We start from the raw sequence: 20,932 nt of genomic DNA on the forward strand, positions 1-20,932 counted from the left end.
AAGGCTGAAGTAAAAGGGTGCTAAGAAATTAGCGATAGACTGGAAGCAAACGAGCAAATACGAATACAATAAAAAAAGAATAAATAAATAATAAAAAAGGGTGTGTAAAGATAATTAAGAAGGTGTTAATGTAAAGAAGTTTAGTAATTGGATCAAACAAAATTGAAAAGACTATATTTTCGGGAATTTTATTTGTAGGTTCGTGATAATAATAAAATACTAAAAATAAAAAAGAACAAAAAAAAATAACAAAATTTAGTGAGTACTAACTATTGTTAGGTTTGAGATGTGATTGATACGAATAGGATACGATACGATACAATTACATGATATGAGTAGGAATGATTCGAGATTGAATGTCATTCATTTATTTTTTTTTATTATTATTATTTATCATTATAAATATTAATATTAATAGAATGCAATGAAATGAAATTGACGTTAGGAGTAAATATAATAATAAATGATAATTGATAGCAGCTATGTGAGCCGTGAAACGTTTAGACTGATTATGCTTCGAGGAACAAGAAAGCTCCTTTTCATTCTTTTTAACTTAAATGATATCGACAAGTTACAAGGTTTTCGATTACTGGATTCAAGTTAATGGAATGTGTAAAAAAAAACTTATCAGAAAAAAATTATAATTACTTTTTAAATTTTTTACATGAGAAGGCAATCTATTAATTTTATTTGTCGATTGATCAAATGAATCTTCGTCATCCAATTGCACTAAACATTTATTATTAATTGAACGTAAAAAATTTTTTCTGATAGTTAATAATTATTTACATTAAAAAAAAAAATTAGGTAATACGTAAGCGTATTTTTTTTTAATATTTATTTTTATTTTGTTACTCAGTCTAATACGCAAATTATTTATATTACTTTTATTTGGTTTTAATGTATTGCTGTTATTTGGTTCTAAAACCCGGGCCCGACTGTCTACCGAGCAGAATGATAATGATTAACTATAACTACATGCCGATACGTATAAATAAAACTAATATTTATGATAAATTAATATACTTCTGATCCGTGTAGTGTGTAAACACTTGTCCATGGATCGCAATTCACTCAAAGACTGAAATACATATTCATAGTAGATTTACATCAGAGTTTTTACAATTTTAAAATAGTTACAATACAATAACAACTAAATTAAACAGCGTACTAAGTTGATTAGTTATTTTATAACTAAATTTTATACTTTAATAATATTAATGTATTATTAACTGATGATACCGCTGCTAAACGACATGTTCATCATTTATTTTATCTAATGTTCCCCAATTACATTCCTGTTAATTATTTAGGGTATTTTGTTTTCTTTATATTAATATATTTGAATATATATATTTATATATAAATATAAAGTATATCTTGTCTACGAGTAGTTATTATTAATAACTGTTTTTTTTTTTTTTTTTTTTTTTTTTTTAATTATAAACTGGATAAACCTACCGAGCGTTTTTTATTGAATTGAGCAAAATTTAAAGATGATTAGTTTTATTGAAACTTCCAATAGAATATTCAAAAGAGCTCCCAGTTATTACCACTAGTACAATAATGTGCCAATACATTGACAGCTGAAGTTTATAATTAAATCCAGATTAATAGAACAAGTAATAATAATAATTATAATAATAATAATGATAAAATAGTAATAATGATAATATTTGTAATCAAGCTTGATCTGTTGCTGACAACAACAATCAATAAAATCTTCTCATATTTAACAAAGTAATATATGAATATATGTAAAATTAATCAAGTTAAGTGAATGCAATCCTATTGAACTTTTAAATTAATTTCTTTATCTTAACTTAATAATAGAAGAAAAATATCTGATTAATTTTTGAGTAGTTATTATAATTTTTATTAGATATTTTTCTTTTTAAAAAAATATTTGGACCAAATTGATGAAGAAAAATCTAATTATGGTTATTAATAATTTTTTTTTATTTACTCTTCAGATATTTTAGCTATAATAATTGAAATAAAAAATTAATTTAAACATTTTCTTCCGAACTCGTTTAATTTTAAAAACAAACCGTCAGTTGGGCCCGTGAAAAAAAAAAAAAAACAGTCTGAATCAATTTATCTGTAACAGTAAAACTGCCAATTACAATTTACAATTAAAGTCTATAATTCTTATCAGTTTACAAATTATTATTAGTAACTAATAAGTGAATAATATTAATAATAATAATAGTAATAATAATAATAGTAATAATAATAATAATAATAATAATAATAATAATAATAATAATAATAATAATGACTAATGATAATCCTTATATATATATATATAAATATAAAAATATATATTTATTTTGCCATTGAAAAACCAAACTTGTAAACAAATGTATGTATACCGTTACACAAATCCGCGAATTTAGAATGCGAGTGACACGTTAAAATATAATAATAATAATAATTACTATGACTATTATATTATATATTTACAATATTTAAATACGTTATTTATACGCTTTGTATATGGTTTGTTTTTTTTTTTAATTCGATATTGTACTATCAATTACATAATTATAAATGAGTAATTACAATGGTCGAGCTGAGATGTTTTGCGTTATAGAATAAAACTGTTTAGCTTGTGCTTTGTCAGCTATTTACGTACTTGGATCAGAATGAGAATTAGGCGAGACGGTTTGAACAAAAATAATTAAAAAATATATTTATGTTATTTTTAATACCGGAAGATCTTTTAGACATTCTTACTGGTCGAGGTTTATTTTGGCTGCTTGCCCTTTACACTTATATTTATCTTTTATTTATTTATTTATTATTATTATTATTATTATTATTATTATTATTATTATTATTATTATTACTCATTAAAATTATATTTTTTTACTTATAATAACTCAGTTATTCAAGCCGTCTCATTAATATAATTAATACCTAGCGATAATATAATATATTTCAAAAAATAAAGAAAGCATGGGTTACCGAATTATTTACAAAATTTGAAACTAAAAATAAAAATTTTTAAGTTGGTTAATTTATTGATTGTTACCCGGTAAACTCTTGCCTTCGTTGCTTCATTAATTTAATTGTTATTAATTACATTATATTTTTACCTATCTTTATTTTTATTATCATTATCAATATTATTAATTATTATTATTTTTCTATTTTATTAATGTATAATACCCTGTACATAACGGTGTAAATGATTGTGAAAAATAAGAAACAAAAAAAAAAAATAACAAAACTTATGTCAAGTATTTGTAATTTTTTTTTATTTGATAAGTGATTTATATTATTTATTATTAAAAAATCATTAATACTATGGCTCTGATTTTATAATTGGTCATAGTCATGATCATGATAAATATAATTTTTTTTTTAATGTTAATGATAGTTACACGTTAGAAATTTTTTAGATAATACTTTTCACAAATCTATAGAACAAAATAGTCAGGAAATTTATAAACAGTTACCGTTGTTGAAAAATATACCATTACCATTGCCTTTACATGACACAAACAATATAAATTATATATGAATAAAATAAAAATTTCAACACTCTACAATCCACATTTGTGCACACATACTCGTTAGAAACTGTAATTCAATAGTAATAATGATAATATATCATTTTCAATAATATTTTATATGTAAAATTTTTTTTTATTCATCAGTTAAAAAACTAATTTATTTATTATAATTATCATATTATATATGATGTATAGTAGTTATTTTTTATGATTAAGTCTTGGTTTACATTATCAATAAAATTGGAAAAAGTGGATTAAATGTAAAAGAATATCTTTTATTTTCCAAATCCTGTAGAGAAGGTGGAGTAGTCGAAGGTTCGAAAATATTTATGAAATTTATTAAAAATTAATAAATAATTTAATTTAATTAATTTTAAATAATTTAATTTATTTATTAAAATTACTTAAATTATATTTTATTTAATAATTTCTACAAAATCTAATTTTTTGTATTTTTTATTTTTTTAAATCTTGAGTAACTTATAATTTAAAATTTTGGGAATTTCAAGGATTTTTTTTATTGAATAAAATAATTAATTTAAAAATTCAATAGAAAAAAATTAACCATTTTCAGTAGTCCTCTTCTCCTCCTTCTCCAAAAGTCCTTAAAAAAACAACACCTAAAATCTGAATAATCTCAAAATCAGGAAAGGACAATACAGGTAATTATTTCACGTACGTGTTTAAGTTTATTATTATTAAGTAAAGTGTCGCACACACGTTAAAAGATAAATAAATGTGTGTGCGTACAGCAAGTGTTGTGTGTACTAGAATAGGTAATGATTAATGATATAATCTATAATAGTTCAGATACAATAATATATATTTTATCTTTTAAATAATTTATTTTCACCATTATTTTTATTTTATTCATAATTTAAAATCGTCATTCGGGTGAGAAGGGCACGAAAGGTTCTTTTAATAATTAAAAGTCAATACGAATTAATTATTCCCACCTCGAGCTCAGTTTTAATTTTTTATAAAAATAAAATAGTTTATTTTTTTTTTATTTATTTATTTACTCTTTTTTTTATAAATCCAGGGACGATCCATTAAACTTTTATTTTCGTCTCCAACCATGGAAAAAAATAATAATAATAATCACTATTATTATCAATTAGCGATGATAGTTAATAATTAATAACAGTTATAATAATAAAATATATATTGATCGACCCTATTAATTTTGGTCAGTTACAATTAAGCTGTCACCCTCATTTTTAAATATTCTTTAATTTTTTTTTATCAAAGTATTTTATTTCTCCTTATATTAATATTATAATTTTTTTAATTTGTATCCTTCTGTCTCGATGCTTAAAATGAATTATAGTTTATTAAATAAATAAATCAATTTGCATTTCAGTACACATTAAGTCGAGTACAATAAGGATAATAATAATTTATAATAATAATAATAATATTTATAATAATAATAATAATATTTATAATAATAATATTAATAATAATAATAATAATGAATGAAAAGATGTTTGATAAATGGAGGCATTTATTATTGGAAATAAAGATGTCGATAATAAATTAGTTTAACTCCTGCCTCGATTCCTGGACTAGGTAGACTTGCGATCCTGGTACAGTGGATGTGGTGACAAAGCTGCGGTGTTTCGCACGGATCAGGGTTAGATTGCTTTCGGCAGTATCTGCGCGATCTTCAGCAGCCTCAAGTTCCCTCTGGAACCGCCGGACTCGGGTAAAACTCTGTTGAGACATGCCTTCTTGCTCTTGGAGCTGTCTCTTGTAAATAGAAACCTTCTGTTGGGACTTGTCCAGCGACTCTTGGAGAAGAGCAATGTTCTTGGCGTCCTCCTCAACTTGGATCATCACCTCCTTGATGTTGCGCTCCTTTTTGCGGAGGATCTTCACGGTTTCCGCGTGTCGGCGTTTCTCCTCGTCCAATTCCAATTCCAAGTCACGAATCTGAGAAAAAATAATTTGTCATTTTAGGTTGTTGAAAAAAATAAAAAAATTGTCAATTATCATTACCCGTGATTCAAGTTTGCTGATGATACGCTTGCCACCGACAATAGCATTGGCCTCAACTTCTTCCAGACGCACTGAGAGATTCTTTACTTCGATTTCTAGGGACTTCTTGATAGACTCGATCTTGACAATGCGCTCTTGTTCTTCGTGCAAAATTTCAACTGTGTGCTTGAGCTCAGTTTGGACGCGTTGGTATCGCTCATCGCTCACTCTCAATTCTTTGGTAACTTCCTCGTAGTCACCGGCCAGAGCTGTCAATTCTTGTTCCAATTTTGATTTTGAAGATGTTATGTTGACGTTTATGGTTGTCAGCTCGTTGATGCGGCTTACTGACTCTTCGTATTGCTGCTCGACGTTTCTCTTTGCGCGTAGTGCCTTTGAATTAATAATTCATTAATTTATTGATATTTATTTTATTTTATTTTTAAATTATTCAATAAAATTGTTTTTAATGAAAAAATACTCACGGATTCATAGTTGCCGCGAATTTCTTCAATTTCAGCAGTCAATGATTGGAGTCGGCGTTGACTTATTCCCAATTGATCAAGTGTTACTGACAATTGACGTTGTACTTCATCGTAGTGAGATTGCAATTCCTTTAAAAAAAAAAAATTAATGTTTTTCATGCATAGAAAGAAAAATTTCTTGACTGAAGAACAAAATTCTTGGCTCAAAAAAATTTTCGGGTGTCTGAAGGAAGACCGAAGTTATGTTGGCCAAAGTAAAAATTTTTATTGAAATTCTATTCTTGGTGGAAGTAATTTTTTCTTAATTTAAATTATTATAAATACTTGATACAATAAATTTTTATATTTGATCAAGATTTTTAGATACTTTAAGGAAGCAGTGCCACCTACTTCAGCTGAGAAAAAAATTTTCTCACCTTGAGAAAATTTTTCTCTTGAATATTTGATACCCATTTTATATTATTTTAGCGTGCAATTATACATATTGAATGAAAAAAAAAAATTCAATATTTTATCTTCCTATTTGACATGTTAATCAATAAAAATATCAATGAAAATTTACTTCTATCTTTATATTTAATTTTTTGGAGCAAGAGACTGAATTTTCTCAAAACAAGAAAATTTACTTCTATCAAGAACTAAATTTTTTGGAGCAAGAGGCTGAATTTTCTCAAAACAAGATTTTCTTGACTTAAATCAATTTTCTTGGATCAAGATACGTATTTCTTAAAGCAAGAGAATTAATTTTGTTGGAATAAGTGAAATTTCTTGTCAAAAAAATTTTTTTTTCGCTCAAGAAAATAATTAGGGAGAAAAATATTTTCTTAGCTCAAGTGAACCTTTTTTTCTGTGTAAATTTTCAATTAAAACCTGCTCTCTAGTTTTAAAATTTTGGCTGTCGATTTTTTTACATTCTTGTATTACATAATACTAAAATCAGCAGACATCCGACCATTTTATATACCATAATTTTATTAAAAAAATAAACTAACGTTCAAAAAAATTTTTTTTTTAATTTCATTCATAATTTTTTTTGAAATTATTACATATGAAATTAAAAAAAATTTTTCTTGAAAAATTTATTAAAAATAATCCTAAAAATTATGAAATTCTTGCAGAAAAAAAAATTTTTAAAAATACATACTGTCAAAGTGAGCGATTGCTTCTTGATAGTCTTCTGCAGGTCAATGTTATTCTTGTTAGCAACATCCAAAGACAATTCCAATTCAGTGATTTGTATCTGGAGCTTCTTCTTGATACGTGTAACTTCAGTTTTCAATTTAGTTTCAGCTTCGACCACTCGGGCATTCAACTGTTCAATTTCAATGCTGGTCTGTTTGCTAATTTTGAATAAATAAATAAAATAAATTAATGAATATAAAAAAACAAACTTGTAAATAGACAAAAAAAAAACATTTTCAAACATGGATAGACTTTTAAGAATAATATCGATTGTTTGGACTACCTCTTATCCATATAATAATTGCTAGACCTAATGTCGAGTTCCTTCAATTCGTTAGTTAATTCGTCAAGGGGCTGGGTAAGTCTCATCTCTTCATCCTTGAGCAATTTAGCGCGATCCTCCATCATTCTAACGTGGTCTCGCTCGTCCCACATAGCTTGCATAGCTTCTCGTTGGTATTTTCTGATATCCGCGAGCTCTGTCGTGCCGGATAAATTTTTTGCCGTCTCAGCTCTCAATTCGAATTCAATAGCTCTGGCGGATTTTCCACGTAAGCGTACGCTGTGATCTAATGCCTGTTTAACGTGTCGCATTTTTTCGTTGTTTCTTACTGTTTGCACCATCAAATCGGCCATTGTCACGTCCAGGGGAATCGGGCGTTCGTTTCGGAGAGATTTTGTTGTTTCGTCAATATTCGACGGGAGTAGATCCTTGGATACGTGGGTTGCCTCGACAGCTTTTCTCAAACTAAAGTCTGAACGTTTTGCGATCTTTAAACCAAACAATGTTCTGCTTAGTCCAAAGATTACTTTACTTGGTCCTTATTTATTTATTTTACAGTTTAAATATGTTAAAAAATTAACAATAAATAATTACAAAGGATTGGTCAGTAGAAAAATTAAAAAATAGGGAGTTTCAGGAATAAACTTGTGAGTTAATGTATTTCCGCGCGCGAGCTTTAACAAACCGTACTGGTATGAAAGCACTTGAAGATAGCTGGCCTGTTCCCCGGACTATAAAATTAGATATTTAAAAGGTCAGCCGTCGCCAAGTTGCCCGCACCAATCATCATCAATTTTTCCCCGTCTTTCCGCTCGATTTTCATTCTTATTAGTTCTCCCACTTTTAACTTATTGTTATTAATAATTATTAATAACTTTATTTTAAAGAACATATGTTGATAATGATTAATTTTTATTTTAACTGCCATAAATTATTTTCAGCTGATAGAAAAGTCATTTATAAGTTCAAAGTCACTTTTCAAATTTTTAAATGTATTTTAAAAATTATTATTATTATTATTATAAATTTTAGGATCAAATTTCAAAAAGTTGTCAAATTCTTAGTTATTTTTTAGAATATTCAAGTTCAAAAATATTTTTGGCAATAACAAAATTAATCTAATTGTTAACTTGTAAGTTTTGAAAAAAAAAAAAAAAAAAAAAAAAACAAACAATTATTTATTTACTAAAAATTTTTAAATTAAATCAACTTTAAAAATTCTAAATATTTATCTAAGTATAAAAATTTTTTTTAAATCCACAATTAATTCAATTTTTCAAAAATTTCAATTTGAAACTATTCAAATGGTAGAGTAGCCGACATGTCTTCGGAAGGTTCTGGGTTCGAATCCCAGTTCGAACTATCTAATAATTTTTTCTCGCATATTCTATAAACTCACATTAAGATGATCCTCTCCACATTCCTTTCTCAATCCTTTCCTACCAATATCCTGTTACGTGAATGTGGAACGCTTCACGTAATAATTACCGTAACTCCTATTCTTTCCCGCTTCACAGCATTATTTATATTTATAAAAATGTGGTACACTCAAAAAATTATCTGTATCAAAAATTTCTTGTTTACTTTAAAAGAAAAAAATTAATCTTAAGTAATAATTTAAAAAAAATTAAAAATAATCTAGTTTAATAAAAAATTATAATTTTCTTATAAAAAAAATACATATACGTATTTTCAAAAGATTACATAAGAATAAAAATAATAATCCAAAATGTTTTGGCAAATGAATTGTAAATACGCGTGTGATAAATCACAACTAATTAATCACCTCTATAAGTAAATTTGAATTAACTAATAGCAAGGCAATTGCATACCTTAAAATGAGACAAATGATCCTTGGCTTGGTCTTCCGCCTCCATGGCGTGCTGAATTAATTCTTCAGCCGTGTAAGGAAGAACGCGTTTTCGCTCCCACAGTAATCGTTCGTCAGACCAGGGCATTTCTGGATACTCAGGATTCTTAGTAACATTTTGACTTTTTTTATCAATATAATCAATCATCGGCTGGTAATAATTAATCCCGTAACTGTAATTTTTGTCATAAATTGTCGTAGGGTGAGATTTCTTCCATTTAGTGTCCAACGGCATGTGAGACAATGGCACGTCACCTGACATTTTAGTGTGTTGAAAAATATCCAAATGCGTCAACAAAAATTACAATAATAAATAATAATTAATATTTTTGATACTGTTAATTATTAAATTATTATAAAGGCACTAATCACGGAATGAACGCGATGATAAGAGAATCTGATAAGTCAACAAATGAAACTGGTTTCGATGGTCAACAGACATGAGTCTTAATGCGTTGGGTATCTTTTGTAGTTTTGTTTTTCAGGTCTCGATCCATCGATTTAATGTGTGATTACTTAGCTGGTAATGAGAGCGACCAATCAGCACCGCTAATAAGTAGATCGGCTTGCGGGTATTGTATATTATTAGAGAGCTGTACTAGATAATATAATGCCGAGGTGTCGATGATTGGCGAGGCAAACTGTCGAAGATTCCCCCCAGTAATCGATTAGTTATGTTTAGTGTTGATTGATAAATAACATGTCATTTGGTCACATGTAAAAGCTCCCATTCAGTCTTCATTCAGCTTAACTCTTCTTCTGTTCTTTTCCATCAATCGATCTCGAGATGTCGGACTTTACTCCTAAGCTTTCACTTGCTTGTATTTTATTTTTATAAAATAAAAAAATTCTCATTTTTATATTTTACGATTTTTTGATCAATTTTTTCAATGTGGAATTTTTGAACCAAATTCTGAAATAGAATTTCACTCACTGATAGAAGGATTTATTTGTACCAAAAAATATTTGTTAATAGTTAACAAATCATTTATTAGAGACCACTTTTTGGTATTAAACAAATATTTCTTAGTATTTAAAATGATTTATTTGTATTTAATAAATCTGATATTCATTTATTAAATATTAATAAATCTTTTTAAATACTAAGAAATATTTATTAACGACTAAAAAGTGGTCTCTAATAAATGATTTATTAAATATTAAAAAATATTTTTAACTATAAACAAATCCTTCTGTCAGTGCTGAATTGATTGAAGAAATGGATCAAAATTCAATAAAATCTAAATAAACTTTTGTTCAATTATCAAATAAATAAATTGCCATTGTCCTTGAATAAGTTCTGTTGAAATTGTTGATTGATTCGGTGAGCTAGGCCATGGTTATCGATCAAAATAAATTCATTGCGTCATCGATGATTAACAACTAAAAGTCTATCCATGATAGAAAAGAAAATTGAAAAAAAAAAAAAAATTAATCAGCTCACCGGATGCATTCTATTTCTTCGTCTTTCTCAGCAAGACGACGATCGGTTTCGTGACGAAGTGCACTTAATTCGGCTGACAAACGCTGGGATCGTTGTTCTTCTACTTTGCGGCCCTGAAATATATTAGAAGAAAGATAAATCGTAGATTGGTTCAATTTTTATCTCTTAAAAAAAAGTTTTTTTTTTATTAAACTAAATTTGAAAGATAATTACAGCTTCGGCTTCTTTGTAAGCGGCTGCTAATTCTTCACGTTCGTTCTCAAGACGACGGAGCTCCAATTCCAATTCATGGAGACGACGGTTCATGTCACCCAATTGGTTCTTAGCGTCAGATAAATCATCTGAAATAATATTTAGCTTTTGTGATTTTGAATAAAAGAATTTTTGAATTGTTGAAATTGTGAGATTAAAGGTCACGGGATTTCTTCTTAATTAATAGAGATTCTTAGTGCTGCAATCAGCATCTAAGGGTTGTTTATTGCGATACTGAGCTTTATTGGTTTAAGAAAGTTCGATTGCTTGGGTTTGAAGTAGAAGGAAAATGGAAATGAGAAACTGGTAATGTATTTTCAACAATTAGTATTATTTTCCCGGGTTCTTTGCTTCGTAACAAGAAAGTTTGTTCTTATATCAAGAAGTCTTGATGCTCAAGCTGTCGGGAGGATTATGTTTAATTAAATTGAAAATATTTAAATGCTTTGACCTTTGGGGCTGTAAATTACCAAGTGAAGAAGGGTAGTTATTGTTAAAGTACAAAAGCTAAGAAAGCCGGTGATTAAATTTTACTTGTTATAGAATCTTTTATTTGTAGAAAAGCTCTCCGGGTTTTTAATATTTATTAAAAGTTATCAATTATTTTTGTTTTGTTAAATTGGATAAAATTTTAATTTAATTTTTAAATTATAAATTAATATTTTTATAAAATAACAAGTCATTGAAATAAATAAAATTTTCATTTCAATCAAAAATAAAAATTAATTAAAAAATTAATTTGTTTAGATTTTTTTTTAAATTAATATTAAACTTTGTAAAAGTTATTAAAAACTTAAAACTCAAATTTTTTTTTTCATATTTAAAAATTTGATTGTAAATTTTGACTTTTAATAAATTACTTTTATCTCAATAATAATTACTAGCAACCTGCAGTCGCTATGCGACTGCCGAGATTTACGAATTATGAATAAGAAAACTTTGGTTAAATGATTTTTTTTTTATATTTATAATCACACTAATAGTTTGGGTACTTTTTAAATAAATTTAAAAAATAATAGTGCTATTACAGGATCAATTCCAAATACTTAATGGACAAATGTGACCGAACAAATTTATAGAATCAAAAAACCAAATTAAGCAAATTAAACTATAAAAATTTCTTTAAAAATAATAACATTCTCGTCACAAAATTTTCCTTTCTCTCTCAATTAATTAAATCATAAATAACTATCGCTAAAAAATATCAAATTTACGATAAAGATATACCCGTTACTAAATTTTTCTTAGTCTCTTAATAAATATAAATTAATTTTTGACATGTAACCACAATATAACAACAAATTTTGTTTATCGCTAAATTTGAATCTATTTATAACTACTTCAAAAACTTATCATAATAAATAAACTATTTTAGAAAAACATATGAAACATTGAAAAGGCACAACTTCAGGTCAAGACCTTTCCAACGATACCAAATTTAACCATAAAAACCCATTTTATCATATAAATACACTGGCCATAAAATTTCGCTTATTCTTTTAATAATATAGATTATTTTTATTGTCATCTTGCCAAAAGAAAAAAAAAATATTTTTTATTAAATATTTCAGCAGTCCAATTTTAAAACACAGTAACTGCAAAATTTTTATATCTGATTTTTTTTAGTATTGCTGCATTTCTTATAACTTGTAGACCTTAATTTCAAGTATTTTTTCTTAAAAATATTTATATTCAAGTATTCTCTATTCATAAATCAAATGTTTTATCAATTTGGCGCGGAAACTTTTTTGTAATAAGAAAAATTTTTAAAAATCTTAAAATTGTCAGTTACTGTGTTTTGAAATTGGGCAGCCGATTTATCAGTCATAAAAAAATTAATAAAAAAGAAAAAACCCAACAATTACCTCCAAGTTTCTTATTTTCACGTGCAAGTTGTTCCTTAAGATCACGGGTCTTCTCCAACTCGGCGTTGCATCTCATAAGCTCCTGCTGTTTGTTTCTAAGATCACGCTGGCTCTGCTCGTACAGAGTAACGGTCTCCTCCAACCGCGATTTCAACTCGATGTTAACCTTCTCCAAGTGCTCAACGCGCTTCTGCATCTCCCGAGCAGTTCCATTGGCCTTCTCAAGATCGATAATGAGAACCTCGACCTCGGACTGCAAGCGCGACTTCTGCTTCTCCAAGTTGTTGATCCTGACCAGGAGGTTCTCGATCTGCTCCTCCTGTTCCTGGATGCGGCAGGTGAACTTGCGACGGAGTTCCTCCACCTCCTCGACGCGAGCGTTTGCTTCGGTTTCGTACTTGGATCGCCAGACTTGGACCTCACCAGTGGCCTTCACCAGCTGCCGTTCCAGGTCCAGGCGCGCCTCAGACTCTTCTTCGAGCTGAACTCGGACGGACTCGAGCTCAGTCTCCACCTGGTGCAGAGAAGCCTCGACCATCATACGACGACGGTCTTCATCCTCCAAACGACGACGAGCGTCTTCCAATTGGCTGGCCAATTGAGACTTGGTGTAGACAATGCTCTCCATGTTTACTTTCAAGTCCTGGATTTCTCTTACCAGCTCGGTGTTTTCTTGGGACAAGCGGGTCTTGTGGCTGGTGATGTCCACGATTGTACGGTTCACTTCCTCGATCTTGACATTCAGTTCTGAAATATGGATCTCCAATTTCTCAATCGTTTTTATTGAGAGTACTTTCTCCTTTGTTACATTGTCCAGCTGGGCCAAAAGTTCGTATACCTCTTGTTGGAATTTCGCTTTTTCTTTGTCCGCCCTAAATTTTTTAATTATTTATATTATTGGTTGTTCATCTTAAATAATTATTATAGAAAAATTCAACATTGGTAAAAAAATTCATCGTTTTTATTTTCTTTATTGAAAACTCGAACTGTATGTTAAAAAGAAAATTAAAGAAGAAAAATGACTTTGAATTAGATAAAATGTACAAAAATCTAGACGATGAAAGTCTTCAAAATGATTTTGTTGGTATAAGAATTTTTCTTTTAAATCGAGTTCATTTTTTTTGGTGTATTCTTTGTCTTAAAAATAACTAGCAACCTTGCAGTGACTATGTGACTGCCGTGACTTGTGAACTATAAATTAATAAAATTTTGCTTTATTAAATTAATGACTTTTGTTAAATTGCACTGTACTTTTTTAACTATTGACGTTTTTAAAGATATAAACTCATCCCGATGTTACACTCATCAAGAGCTTTCATTTGAGTACCCACATGCATTTTGATATATTTTTCATTTATACATATATATAATATATATCGACGTTCTAATTAGCAAATTGTCTAACTCCATTTTAGAGAATCTTCTATTTGTATGAAAAACAATTAGTTCAAAATTTATTATCACTTTAAAAACCATTTAATATCATTAATATCTCATAGAGATATAATATTTAGGTTTGAATCATTCAAATAATTTATAATTGGATTATTGCTACACCAAAATGTTAAAAATCACCCTCTAAAAAATAAGGAGTTAGACAAATTGCTAATTAGACCGTCGATATAAATATATGAAAAATGATGTGGGTACTTAAATGAAAGGATGAGTGTAACATCAGGATGAGCTTATATCTTTAAAAATGTCAATAGTTCACGAGATACAGGGTCATTTCTTAACTATTGAAATTTTTAAATATGTAAGCTCATCTCGATGTTACACTCATCAAGAGCTTTCATTTGAGTACCCATATGCATTTTGATATATTTTTCATGTATATATATATATATATATATATATATATATATATATATATATATATATATATATATATAAATATATGAAAAATTGATGTGGGTACTCAAATGAAAGGGCTTGGTGAGTGTAATGTCGGGGTGAGTTTATATCTTTAAAAATGTCAATAGTTCATAAGATATTTGTTAAATTGCACTGTAATTTCTTAACTATTAACATTATTAAGGATATAAGCTCATCCCGATGTTACACTCATCGAGGACCTTTCATTTGAGTACCCACATAGCATTTTTTATATATTTTAAATATATAGTATTTGTGAAATATATAAATATATAAAAGGCGCGCAGTAGCCCTATCGGATCTGGCCCTTGCTTTCCAAAGCATTGTACCGGTTTCGAGTCCGGCGTACACCAATGAATATTTTCAATATTTAAGTGTATTATTCTGCTCAGCCCAAAAAATAAAACGAGTTCCAATCTCAAAAAGTTTACCCCCTACCGTAGTCGCTCATGACCTTAGTAGTTTATGCGACTTTAAACAAATTAAAAATAAAAAAAAAAAAATATATAAAATATATGAAAAATTGATATGGGTACTCAAATGAAAGGTCTTGGTTAGTGTAATGTCGAGGTGAGCTTATATTTTTAAAAATGTCAATAATTGACAAGATACAAAGTCATTTCTTAATTATGTATCTAGAGATAGAGCTTTTTCGAATGCAGCCTAAATACTAATCATGATAAATTGACTATTGGTGAAAAATTTTTTAATCTATATTATTAAGAGAATAAGCAAAAATTTCATATTATTTTCATATGAAATATGAGATTTTTGCTTATTCTGTTAATAATATAGATTAAAAAATTTTTGAGTTTTAATTTTTTTCAATTTAAGTAAATTTCACTTGATTATTTTTAAACTGAATAATAGTCTGAAAATTTTTAATAATCGTTCTCTAGAATTAACTGTCATTAATTTATTTAAATAAAAATTTCCAAAGTATAAATATTTCAAAAACGAAATTAAAATACTAATATTCATATTTCGACTTTTATTTATCGATAATTTTTTTTTCTTCATTGTATTGATAAAGTAAAACTATTATTATATTAAATTCAACTCCTTTCGATAAAAAAATAATGTTTTTATTTAAAAAACTAAAGATAAATTAGAAATTTTGAATTCTTTGTCAACCAAAAATGAATTTCTTCATCCTGAACTTCATGATCAACAGCAAAAATCAATTTTCCAACTTTAGATCTTCTTTATTCTATTTTAAAGTAAAAAAAACTTCATCTTCCTCTCTAACTTTTTATCATAAATAAAAAAAAATTTTTCAAGTTAAAAACCTAAAGAATTTCATCATCCAAGATTCAAAAACATAAAAATAGCCTGTTCCATCTGTAATTCCCATCAAAATCATAACAATGAAAACCCAAAGTAAATATCTGTCATCATGTCTCCTAAATAAAAATATGTTCCCTCAAAAATAAAACAAAAAATTCAAAAATATCTCTCCCATATAATATTATAATACATAATAAAAATAACTGGTCTGCGTCCCCAATAGTTTATTTAAGCTTCTGGAATTGGTACAGATTATCTAAATCCAAATTACATTTAATTACTGTCCGTTTGTCAGAAAGATCCGTCATGCTGACACTGGGTAATTATACGTAGGTCATTAACTGAAGTGTTTATAACTTCTAGAAAAAAAAGCTTGAAAAAATAAAAACAGTGCCATCCTTCAAACGTCCACCCACGCGATCATGGAAGAGTGTAAGGTGTCGTCTGTTTGGTATTTATCCGAGTGGGGATATTCAGGCCGGTAACGTGGACTAATATGGCGCGCAGTGGGGTTGAGAATTGCTCCGCGGACTCGGTTAAAAATAGTCATAAGCCGCGTAACTCAGTACGCTAAGCTGAAGAACCGACTTCTACCGGCTCTCTTATTTATTCAGATAATTGCCCGCGATACTTTTCTATAAATCAATAATTTTATTAATTTTCCCAAATTAACTCTCCATCAAACTCAGTTTAAAAATTTAATCCCAAAATTACTTAAAAATTTAAAGCGAGTAAAATTTTGAAAAAAGTTTCATTTTTATAACATCTGGTCCTAAGTTTAGAAAGTTTTTGGCAGAACAGGCCATTTATGTATTTCAGGTGTACATTCTCTCCTCGGCTCACTTTTCTCTCCACGACAGAGCTTGGAGACCAGCCAGTTCCGCAAACATAATCGTCATTTTTAAATAACGCCGCTTAATATTTTAAGTAATAATTCCGCTGACCTGGCGCGAGCTTTTGACATCTGGTCAATTTGGTCCTGGAAGTCAACCACGATTTCCTGGTGCTTCTTTCGGAGGTGGTGAGCGGTCTCTTCGCTCTCCAGATGGACATCTTCCAGCAGTTTTCTCAGTTTTAGCAACTCAGTGTCTCTTTTCTTGTTGATCTCAAACTGAAAAAAATTATCTTTTAAATAAAATTCTTTATCTTTAAAATTCTAAGTTACGTTGAAAAAAATTACTTGAGATTCAGCGCCACCCTCAGCTTCCTCCAAGCGCTCGGATAGTTGGATAACCTGGACACTGAGATCGGCCCGTTCACGTTCAACCTAAAAATTTAAACAAACCAAATGAATTATTTTTGTTGTCAAGTTTTCAAAAATTTTACGACTTTAATTCTTTTTAAAAATACAAATTTTTAAAATTTGATTAATAAAAAAAATTGTGGAGATTTATTTGAAATGTGTTTTTATGATATTTAAGTTTTCTATTTAAAATGGTCATTCCTCCCACACTAGTACCGCAATTTCTAAAAATAAGTGTTCTATTACGAGTAAATTCTTTGAAATTTATTCATCAATAAAATTGAAAGTGATAGAAATAAAATTTTTCTGCAACGCAAGATTACGCGGTAGTTTGGTATTAAAAAAAAAATAAAAAGCTCACAAATAACAATTCTAAATAAAGCCGCGCCTACAGCAGCTTTATTCACCTTTTAAACGTTCGTTTTTCCGCTATGATTTACAATAATCCTCCTTTGTTTCGCTCGCCCCTAAACTACTCTACTTCATTGATGTCTAAGATCTTGTCAGTGTCATAAAAGCGTCTGTAATTTATTTAAAACAATTAACCCCATGACTTAGGGACGAATTTAAATGATCATAAATATTTATTCTGAAAATTCTAAAGTTGAATAAAAATTTCTGCTTTTGTTTCTTTATTTTCAGTGTATTGATTCCAAGGCCGATCTTTCGAGGCCATAAATTCAAACGCATACCAATTCTCGGTCATTAAATACGCGAGGTAGGAATGCAATGAGCAAAGAGCCGCCGAAAGGCTTAATCTGAGATGCCCCAAAAATAGAGACGGTTAGCTGGACTTTTCGACCTAGTCATATTACCCCTTCTTTTTAAAAATTTTTTATAAATTATTTATAAATAACGTGTGTTATTTATCGAGTGTTAAGTACCCAAAATTCCATAAATTTTCGTACAAAATAATTTACAGTTACTTTGACTTACCCTTTGACGTAATTCTCTCTCACACTCTAGATCTTCTTGCAGAAGACGAATTTTGTCCTGAAACAAAAAATAATTCAATAAATCGATTAATAAAATTTTAAAATTATCAACATGTGAATTTATTGAAAAGAAAAAAAAAATTATGCATATATTTATATTAATAGTATTGTATTTTTAAAGCAGATATAGCTCAGACAAAGTTAGATTTTAAGATCTGGGCTTTTACGTAATCGGACGACAAAAATATCCTCGTTGAACACTTTGTTACGCGGAACGCGTTAACTAGAAAATTTAGGACTCAGCACCATTTGCAAACTTTAAACAAAACTCAAAAATATTTATAAAATTTTTCATCTTTACTCCTACAAGAAAAATTAATATTTATATCAATAAAAATTAACAATAACAATACATCAGACAGATCTACGTCACACATTTATTTATTTATAAATTTATCTATTTTAGTCTTGCTCTATCCGGTAGACATTTTCAGTCGTTCACTTTGGCTTCTTAGATGATTGGCACTAACATCCATGGTCACTGAACTCCGAGGCACTTTTCAGTCTTTTTTATTTTGGTAAAGTCACATCACTAGCACAGACACTACACAAGTCCTATTTTTACTTATTGCTAAAATTTTTTACTAAATCAATCATTGATGACTAGTCAGTCAATATCGGTTATTAGTTATGAAATAAATTAATGAATAAATAAAACAAACCTCAAGTCTTGTAAGAGCACTTAGATCGGCGCTGTACTCGATGCTAACATCGGCATGACCAGCACCTCCAGTGCTACGGTAGGTGTATTTTGAAGTTTTCGCAACAGCTGAAGACGACATTTTCAGCTAGTTTTATATTATTTTTCGTTCAATTTCCGTTCAAGCTCTTGTGGTTCTGCTCAGAGGTTCTTTCCGGCCCCTGTCGGTGCTGCCAAATAATTTAAAATTATTAATTATCAATAATAAATGTTTGATAAATTGGTAAATAGATAAATTGGAAAATCGGTAAAATAAATTAGAAAAAAAAAATCAACGTTTAAATTTCTAATAAAAATTGAATGATATAACACAAAATGAAAATTAATAATGATAAATAGACACCGTAAGAGGGTGGATGATTAAAAGTCGTGTGAATATTTCTTCGTGGTAACTGCCAACAAGTCGTATCTTCCACTGGGTTTCGGAGTCGACCAGCGCCCTACTCGTTGTGCGCTAACGCCGTCGTTCGTATGATGCGCGGCTACTTGATGACCCCGTCATAATGATCTAACGCGCATGCGTGTTTCATCATTTGTGATCAGGGCAAAGATGAAAATGAAAATGAAGATGATAGTTATGATTATATTAATATTTATATTACTGTTATTATATATATTTTGAGTATGAGTATAAGTATGAAAATATATAAGCACCCTCGCAACCATCTCGGAAGTAAAACGCATCTTGTTATCTCATTTATTTTATTACTAATCTTTTTATTTTATCTTTTGGATTTTGTTTTTGTTTTTGGGTTTTCGCGGGTACTCTCAGACGGTAGAATGTTTAAATCCGAGAGAATTTACATCACTAGTAATAGTAACTCGCATATTCTTGGTGATGCGTTTTAGCGTTGATCACATTTCCAAAAACACCACGACAACTCATCGCGCGAGGACGATGCCAAAAGCTGGTCGGGGGTGGAAATTCTAAATTACTTTCTCTCATATTTGCAAGTCCCTTTTCTTCTTCTTCTTCTTCTTATTTTTGGTTTTTTTTTTTTTTTTTTTTCGCAGCGTATGTAGAGTGAAATTATATGTATGAAGGTTTAAGTGTTTCTCGTCAGGCTTCTGTGGCATTCACCACGCTTGTCGTACTTTAGATTACATTTTTCAGGTTTAATTATGACGAATATATTTTATCGTATTTTTAGATATTTATATATTTTTCGAGTATTTACATAAATTGTTAGTATTATTTTTTAAGAAAATCAATTTATTTTTGGTGAAAAATTTGAAGAAAAAAAGGCCATTCGGCAGCCGAAATAAAAGTAGATTTCATTTTTATAATAATAATAATAATAATAATAATAATAATAATAATAATAATAATAATAATAATAATAATAATAATAATAATAATAATAATAATAATAATAATAATAATAATAATAATAATAATAATAATAATAATAATAATAATAATACTAATAATAATAATAATAATAATAATAATAATAATAATAATAATAATAATAATAATAATAATAATAATAATAATAATAATAATAATAATAATAATAATAACGCTTCACAGCATTATTTAAATTTGTTAAAAACCGAATTAAACCATTAAACGAACTCTAAAAGGAGTAATATTGAGGCTATTAACACTTCTAAGTAGTGAAAATTGAAGCTTATTAGAAGATCTTTACGATGCATTTTACCAAATTTTAATATCTTGTCTAATTCAGTTGTTATACCAAGTTGAAGTAGTAAAAACATCAATTTTTACGATTTTCAAAATTTCAAAATCATGTCATTTCCAAATTACTCGCCCGATTAAGCTCATCTTCGAACTTAACCTTGGTCTTGATCGATAAATGAAGCATGTTGAGTTTGAGAAGAATCGGTTATAAATTGAAAACGTTATCGTGCTGACAAGCCGCGTTATATCGTATAAATATATATATATATATATATACATACATATATAAACTTTTGAACTATATA

At 28.2% G+C, this 20,932-nt stretch overlaps 2 protein-coding genes across 2 annotated transcripts; both read right to left on the reverse strand.

The window, feature by feature from the left end:
• Nucleotides 1-5,010: 5,010 nt before the first annotated feature.
• On the reverse strand, nt 5,011-19,486 carry LOC123259788 (paramyosin, long form-like). Its single transcript, XM_044720484.1, has 12 exons — nt 19,326-19,486; nt 18,945-19,152; nt 18,224-18,280; nt 17,225-17,311; nt 16,989-17,155; nt 12,883-13,754; nt 10,979-11,106; nt 10,766-10,878; nt 7,131-7,326; nt 5,987-6,115; nt 5,523-5,894; nt 5,011-5,456 (listed from the first exon to the last, which is right to left on the reverse strand). Exons 2-12 carry the CDS (start codon nt 19,062-19,064, stop codon nt 5,061-5,063), a joined length of 2,637 nt encoding a protein of 878 aa, XP_044576419.1. The 5' UTR covers nt 19,065-19,152; nt 19,326-19,486; the 3' UTR covers nt 5,011-5,060.
• On the reverse strand, nt 7,448-10,193 carry LOC123259789 (paramyosin, short form-like). Its single transcript, XM_044720485.1, has 2 exons — nt 9,284-10,193; nt 7,448-7,939 (listed from the first exon to the last, which is right to left on the reverse strand). Exons 1-2 carry the CDS (start codon nt 9,581-9,583, stop codon nt 7,448-7,450), a joined length of 792 nt encoding a protein of 263 aa, XP_044576420.1. The 5' UTR covers nt 9,584-10,193.
• Nucleotides 19,487-20,932: the final 1,446 nt, after the last annotated feature.

The sequence above is a fragment of the Cotesia glomerata genome, linkage group LG2 (genome assembly GCF_020080835.1).
Source record: "Cotesia glomerata isolate CgM1 linkage group LG2, MPM_Cglom_v2.3, whole genome shotgun sequence".
Classification (NCBI taxonomy): domain Eukaryota; kingdom Metazoa; phylum Arthropoda; class Insecta; order Hymenoptera; family Braconidae; genus Cotesia; species Cotesia glomerata.

Bases quoted from the DNA above. Each gene is read 5' to 3' on its own strand.
- LOC123259789 (XM_044720485.1), bottom strand. From the start codon at position 9,583: ATGTCAGGTGACGTGCCATTGTCTCACATGCCGTTGGACACTAAATGG. The intron at 7,940-9,283 runs GTATGCAATTGC...TTTGGTTTAAAG, and splicing joins ATCATTTGTCTCATTTTAAG to ATCGCAAAACGTTCAGACTT.
- LOC123259788 (XM_044720484.1), bottom strand. From the start codon at position 19,064: ATGTCGTCTTCAGCTGTTGCGAAAACTTCAAAATACACCTACCGTAGC. The intron at 17,312-18,223 runs GTAAGTCAAAGT...TTAAATTTTTAG, and splicing joins AGAGAGAATTACGTCAAAGG to GTTGAACGTGAACGGGCCGA. The intron at 10,879-10,978 runs GTAATTATCTTT...AATATATTTCAG, and splicing joins CTTACAAAGAAGCCGAAGCT to GGCCGCAAAGTAGAAGAACA.